Genomic DNA, 6,278 nt, shown 5'->3' with positions numbered 1-6,278 from the left:
AAAAAAAAATGTTTTTTTTCATTTCCGTAGCAACTGCTCAAAAGAAAACATCTGTAAGAATTGTGACGTAACAAAATGAGATCACGTATATCTCTGTTTTTTCCGTTTTGATCTCAAAAGTCTTTCAAACGGCTCGGACTCAGAGTTTGTTATTGTTCATTTAATCTGATCCTGGAAAACTCCGTACTCGGTTGTAATTGGGAAAAAAAACACGACCAAGTTTTCTGAACTAAATACCTTGCCATTAATACATTCAACTTGAATCTTGCATTCTCTATGCTCTCAGTGCTGTTATTGAAAGTTAGTGTATCAGTACCAGAAAAATTTCCCATTTTAGACTCGGTATTCTCCGTGTAAATGATTAATCCTGCGAAGAATAAAAGCTCAAGTATCTAGTCCTAATAAGATCGTCTTAATTTTCGAAGGAAAAAAAGAAATGGCCTCAAAGGAGGTGTCGACGGAGAACGATGAGACGAAGTACTACGACCATCCTATCGTGAAGGATTGTGACATGTCCGAGCAGATGAAGGCCTTCGTCCAGGACATTTGTCTCATGGCGCACGAGAAGTTCAAGGACAACCAGATGAAAGCTGCCAAAATGGTGAAGGACGCCATGGATCAGAGATATGGCCCGCGGTGGCACGTCGTCTTTGGATCATCGTTCGGATTCAAAGTTTCGTACCTGACCGGCAACAAATTCCACATGTATTTCGATGACTTCCGAGCCGTATTAGTCTGGAAATTTTCATGAGACGGGACAGAGATGTCAATTTTTCGGTGCGGGCAAAAATGATAAAAACTCGATAAAAGACATCGGTGTATTGTATACATAACATAGTGTGTGGAATCTTGATCACTTGAGGCATTTTTTCCTAATGAGATAGAGAACCTACATGTTTTTTTTGACGAGTAGCTAAATAACACTTTTTTCAAGACAAGTCAGTTTTCTGAAGGATTGATGATTAAATTTCACTTAGCAACTATGGACTTGCAAATACAATTGCCAATGTAATGTTTTTAACGTCAGGCCATACGCGGATTCAGAGGGGGCGGTAGAGACGATTGCCTCTCCCAAGAGCCGAAAAATTAAGGGGAAACTTCAACTGCCCCGTGGAATACGGGGCGATTCGACGAACCTAATTGCATCTGCCTTCTCTATATTCGCAGCTTACGGTGTCTGCCTCGGCTTCATTCAGAGCTGATGACGTTAGCCTCAGCTCCATTCGAAGCTGGGGATATCTGCCTCAGATTCATTCGCCGCTGATGGTGATCCGCCTCCATCTCATTCCCAGCTGAAGATATGCATTTTATTATCTGCCTCTGCTTTATTCACTGCTGAAGATGTTCGCCTCCGCTTCATTTGTAGCTGGTGATATCGCCTCGGCTTTATTTGCCGCTGATGGTGTCTGCCTCAGCTCGACTCATAGCTGAAAATATCCACCTAACTTTATTCGCAGCTAAAGATTTCTGTCTAAGCTCACGTGTAAATTCAGAGGGAACGATGGGGCAATCACCTCCTACCGAGAACCAAAACATGAGGGAAAAATTCATCGTTCCCGTAAAATACGGGACGATTCAACGGACTTGAACAATAAATCGCCCCTCCCGACACCTGATTACCCTAGATCCGCGCCTGGCCCAGGCTCTATCGACTATTGCCAGTTTTAGCCAACTGAAAGATTCATTCGACGCAAAAAGTCCTAGGATTACTGAACCACTCTTAAATTCAATGACCGCCGCCATAAACGAGACCTGTGAGATCTTGAATTATGTGGAGTTCCAAATGCGTTTGTGTGTGTGTGTGGTCAGATGGTCAGATTCAATTGGCGTCGACGTTTGTTTCAGCAACTTTTTTTTTCCGCTATCCTCATTTCTCAAGGGAGCTACAAAGAAGTTGTTCCTCCGGAATCAATTTGTCTGTTGTAGTTAAAACTGATGTGTGTTTCTCAACTTATTCGCTTGGATATACTATGGGGAGGAAGAAAACTTCAGTGTACAGTAATTGATTTCTTCCTGAAATTCGTTACAAAACAGACTTATTTTCTTTTTCGCATGTGAGAATTTACGACTGGAATAAACTTTTCTTTCCGTGGATACCCACAACTCCGGTAACGCCATTCAGGCGAGTCACTACTGATTCACCCCCCCCCTCCCCTTCCATTCCTGCCCCATTGAAGGAACCAGGTGTGACGTAATGTGTAGTTGAGGAATTTCATTGGGTTTTTGATCCTAAAAAGAAATTATATCTTTCTAGAAAATCTAGATGATTTAACACACACACAGGGACGTCTAAAGAGCATCATGGGACCCCTAGCAGAATGATGTTTTGTGACCCTTACCTATCTGGAAGTACCTGTCTACCTATTTACACATTTACTCTCGAAAATAATGGTACCAAAGCTCATTATTACGATTCCCCCACCACGCAACGGGTCAGGCCCCACGCGTTATAAGACAGCTCTGTGTTTACACATATTTCCAAAGAAAACCCTGCATTTTAATTTTTTATTATTCGAATACGCAGTGAAAGTTCATTGTAACGACAGTTCACAATCACAAGGATAATTGTTATAACGGACGTTATATAAAAAATGTTTTTTTTTAGATCGTTTCATTTTAATATTAACGAATGAATAGTGTCGTGAAATTGAATTTTGGTCCTACAGCAGTTAATTCTCTAAGATATTTTTGCATAGAATTTCGTAATATCAAAGTGATTTAGTCGACCAACTGCACAATTAAAAATCTCAATCATGATATCACTGCTCACTTTCATGGCTGCATATGACGTGTAAGAGAACCGTGGGTGAAACAACCCACGGTTCTTTTAGAATAAGACAACCATAATATTCTTTATGGGCATTGTATCATGTGTATATATTGTTTATAATTTTTGTGATTGTTTGTTTTTAATTGGATTGCTGTATTTTTGAAATATATGACACCCATATATGTTATGGGCAACTTTTTCTAGCCACCTCGTTGGGCATTTTGCCTGTTGTGGCATTTTGCCGTTGTATTTGAATATGCTCGTGAACATTTTCCCCCAAATCTGAATTTTTTTTTAGCTCGATCCGGAAACGAATATAAACTGCAAGTTCTGCTTTCTCTTAGTGACTGGAAGAGACAAAATCGAATAAAGTGATCACATATACCGTGTGGGGAAGTTGAAAAAGGTCATCGATAATGACTCATCATATTCAATTCTTGAAGGGAAAGAAGGAAAAAATATCGTTTTGGGGAATTTTTTTGACGTTATAGTGATTGTTAAATAATTTTTAACTTGCTATAACCCCTATAACCCTGAGGTTGTAGCAACGGGTTAACCCAGGGGTTCTCAAACTGTGCGCCGCCAACCTTTGTCACTGGCGTCGTGGAGAGGCAGCCCAACAAAAGTGTTTCGAAGAGATTCTTTGTTAAACTGCTCTGAGGAGCCGCGGTTAAGCGCTCATTTGAGTAAAGGGTGGCGCGGATGGAAAAAGTTTGAAAGACCCTGGAACCGAATGCTTTTGTACCTCTAACATTAGCTAATTGACAATCTAAGCGCCTAGAAAGGAGAAACAACGACTGTCTATAGAGGTAATACTGACGTCATAGTTGCTCTCTAAGATGGGGGGTGAGTCAGTCTGCTGTTTCAAGAAGCCCTAGTTTAATCCTCGCTGTAGGAATACTGATATTTGGCTTGTTTCATTCGCATCCAGGATTTCATTTTTCATAAGTTCAGACCTTGGGCAAACATGAATTTTTAGGGTCCTTTTTATGTATAGTGTTCTATGAATCACATAGTTACAGGGTATTTATTTATATAAAGCAAATATAACATATATGTAATTAGCATTAAAATAAATTCCCGAGTATGCTGTAGCATTTTTTTGCTTTTCTTCATCGGGGTATTCAGTTATAATTCAAAATTCAACAAGATGTGAAAGTAAATATTCAGAACAAACTCTCAAATTTTTTTAATTTTTAAGGACCCTTAAAATTTGGGGGGCCCCTGATCGCATGCCCCATTTTCCCATGCGAGAAAAAGGTCCTCATCGCATTCATAAAACGTATATAACTAAGCAATTGTATGATGAACCCAAAAACCCAAAAATTGGATTTACGTTTCCCTGGTTGGGAGAGACAAATTTTAGCATTCTAAATGTAGGTAAATGGCTCGTGAATCTTCACATTCTATACAGTTCATTGTACGTAAAACAATCAGTCGTCGAACTATTTATTCTCTCGCAAAATCAAACCGATAGGTTATAAATGTTATGTAAGGTAATGCATTTCAATTTGACAAGAAAAAAAATTCTAAAAATATTATCAGGTTCGACCGAAAGAAACGAATCAAAATCGAGGATTTCCTTTAAAAAAAAAATCAGAAACTTCATCTTTTCGATCTGAAGAAATTTAACAATTTTCAGAAAGATTTCTCTCTTCTCTTCTGGAGCTCGCAGCTAAAAAGTAACTTTTTCTGATGAGCGTTTGCTTCCAGCGATTTTCTGCTAAAGGTAGACATTCTCGCAATTGATTTTGCGATATCGGAAAGTGATTCGAGAATCTCCCTCTTCTTTTATCTCATTTTTTATTTTGGCCTAAAGGCTGACAGAGGTAGAGACGGAAATAGGAGACCCCGTAAAAGCTTCTTAAGTAGAACGAAAATATCCCTCAGGATTACGCTAATGCACTTTTACTAGAGTACTGCATTGCGTGAGATTTTTTTTTTTTTTTCTATTATTATTTTCCCAATGTACTGTATATACTACAGATGTTCTGGTTGAACAGCTATCAAAGACCCTATCATTCTCGATCAATATGCTGCTTGAAAAAAAAAGCAAAAGAAAAACACGGAAAATGGTATTTGCTTTAAAAATAATCCTACCAAACATTAAGAGAGAAACATTTCTCCATCGAACTCCTATATCTGTCCGAAAACACTGTATTTATTCAAGTAAAGCTGATTCCATATTGCTATTAAACTAATGAATTTCATGAGGTCTTGATATACATCGGTCACAGTAAAACCAAGGGAAGGGGTGTCCAATCTTTAGGACAGCACGGGTCACTTCACTGATGTGAAAACGTGTTGCGGGCCACTTAATCAAGTGATCAGGAACTGTGGCGTGGTTCAGTCCAGTGATCTATAAATATGCCGTGGTCGCTTAAATGATCTGAGAATATGCCGTTGGCCATTTAAGTGATTTGTAAATGTGTCGAGGTACACTTACGTGTGAAATAAACCACAGGTCATTCAAAGTTATCTGTAAATGTGCCACGGGTCACTTGAAATATGTGCAAATGCACCGTAGGTCACTTAAGTGCCCCGGGAATGTGTTGCAGGCTACCTGAGTGGTCTGGAACTGCGCCGCGGTTGACTCAATTGATCTGTATATGTGTCGAGGTTCATTCAAGTGATCAATATGAATGTCGCGGGTCATTAAGTACTCTGGAACAGCGCCGCAGGTCACTCAAGTGATCTGTAAATGTGCCGCTTAGTTCAGTTTTACAAAATCGTGTTTAAGGTAACGGATGAGTTGCATCAGATGAGTTCGAAGGCCATATTTGGGCCAGTGACGTCTTAAGGTGGTTGGCCCACACGGGCACGGCCCGGGGGCCTCAAGAGAAAAGGGTCCTCACAAAAATGTGATCTGGTTGAGATTTTTGAGAATTTGCCTAGTAGGGTCTCAGAAAAATCATTTGGCCCGGGGGCCCATGATGCTCTTAAGACGGCCCTGCGCGGGGCAATAGGTTGAGCATGTGTGGCCTAGGATTTACCGAAGTGAACTAGTAACAGTCCGAAATAAAAACGTTTGTAAGCATCGTTATATATTTATGATAAATAATTATTGCTAACGTTCTGAAAATTTATAATAGGTCAGTAATTTCAACTAATATATGATTAACTAATAATATTTTAATTAATAAACAAATATTCATTATCAAGTAGTAATTTAATGTAGTAAGTAGTGATGACTAATTTATGACATTATTGAGAAATTGGGACTTAGATGATTGGGTTTTGCTAATTGCTTCAGTGAAAGCCTGAAACAGAAACGTTCGCGAACATTTTTCGAACTTTTACCAGTTCGCTTCTATAAAATCTAGGATTTACTGGTCTTCTGACATTTACTGTAATATATGCCAATACATATTTCAATTTTTTTTTCACCCTGATTCCCAAAAGTAACTATTTCAAAAGCATGTTTTTGCTTGCAACGTGCTTTTGAAATCTCTCGCGTGCATGAGTGTGGTTTTTTTTTTTGGTGGGGGGACTGTTTGAAAGTGGAAAA

The 6,278-nt window shown here is 39.1% G+C and overlaps 1 protein-coding gene across 1 annotated transcript; it reads left to right on the top strand.

Annotated features, from left to right (window-relative positions):
* Positions 1 to 436: 436 nt before the first annotated feature.
* Positions 437 to 751, top strand: LOC149064721 (dynein axonemal light chain 4-like). The gene has a single exon (XM_089254622.1). The coding sequence runs from the start codon at positions 437 to 439 to the stop codon at positions 749 to 751; it is 315 nt and encodes a 104-aa protein (XP_089110748.1).
* Positions 752 to 6,278: the final 5,527 nt, after the last annotated feature.

Source organism: Pholcus phalangioides, unplaced genomic scaffold (assembly GCF_987345545.1).
Source record: "Pholcus phalangioides strain wild (caught in Gottingen) unplaced genomic scaffold, Ppha-v1.0 ptg000042l_1, whole genome shotgun sequence".
Lineage (NCBI taxonomy): Eukaryota > Metazoa > Arthropoda > Arachnida > Araneae > Pholcidae > Pholcus > Pholcus phalangioides.
This window is presented reverse-complemented; position numbering and strand designations above follow the sequence as displayed.

Coding starts and splice junctions, on each gene's coding strand:
- LOC149064721 (XM_089254622.1), top strand. CDS start 437: ATGGCCTCAAAGGAGGTGTCGACGGAGAACGATGAGACGAAGTACTAC.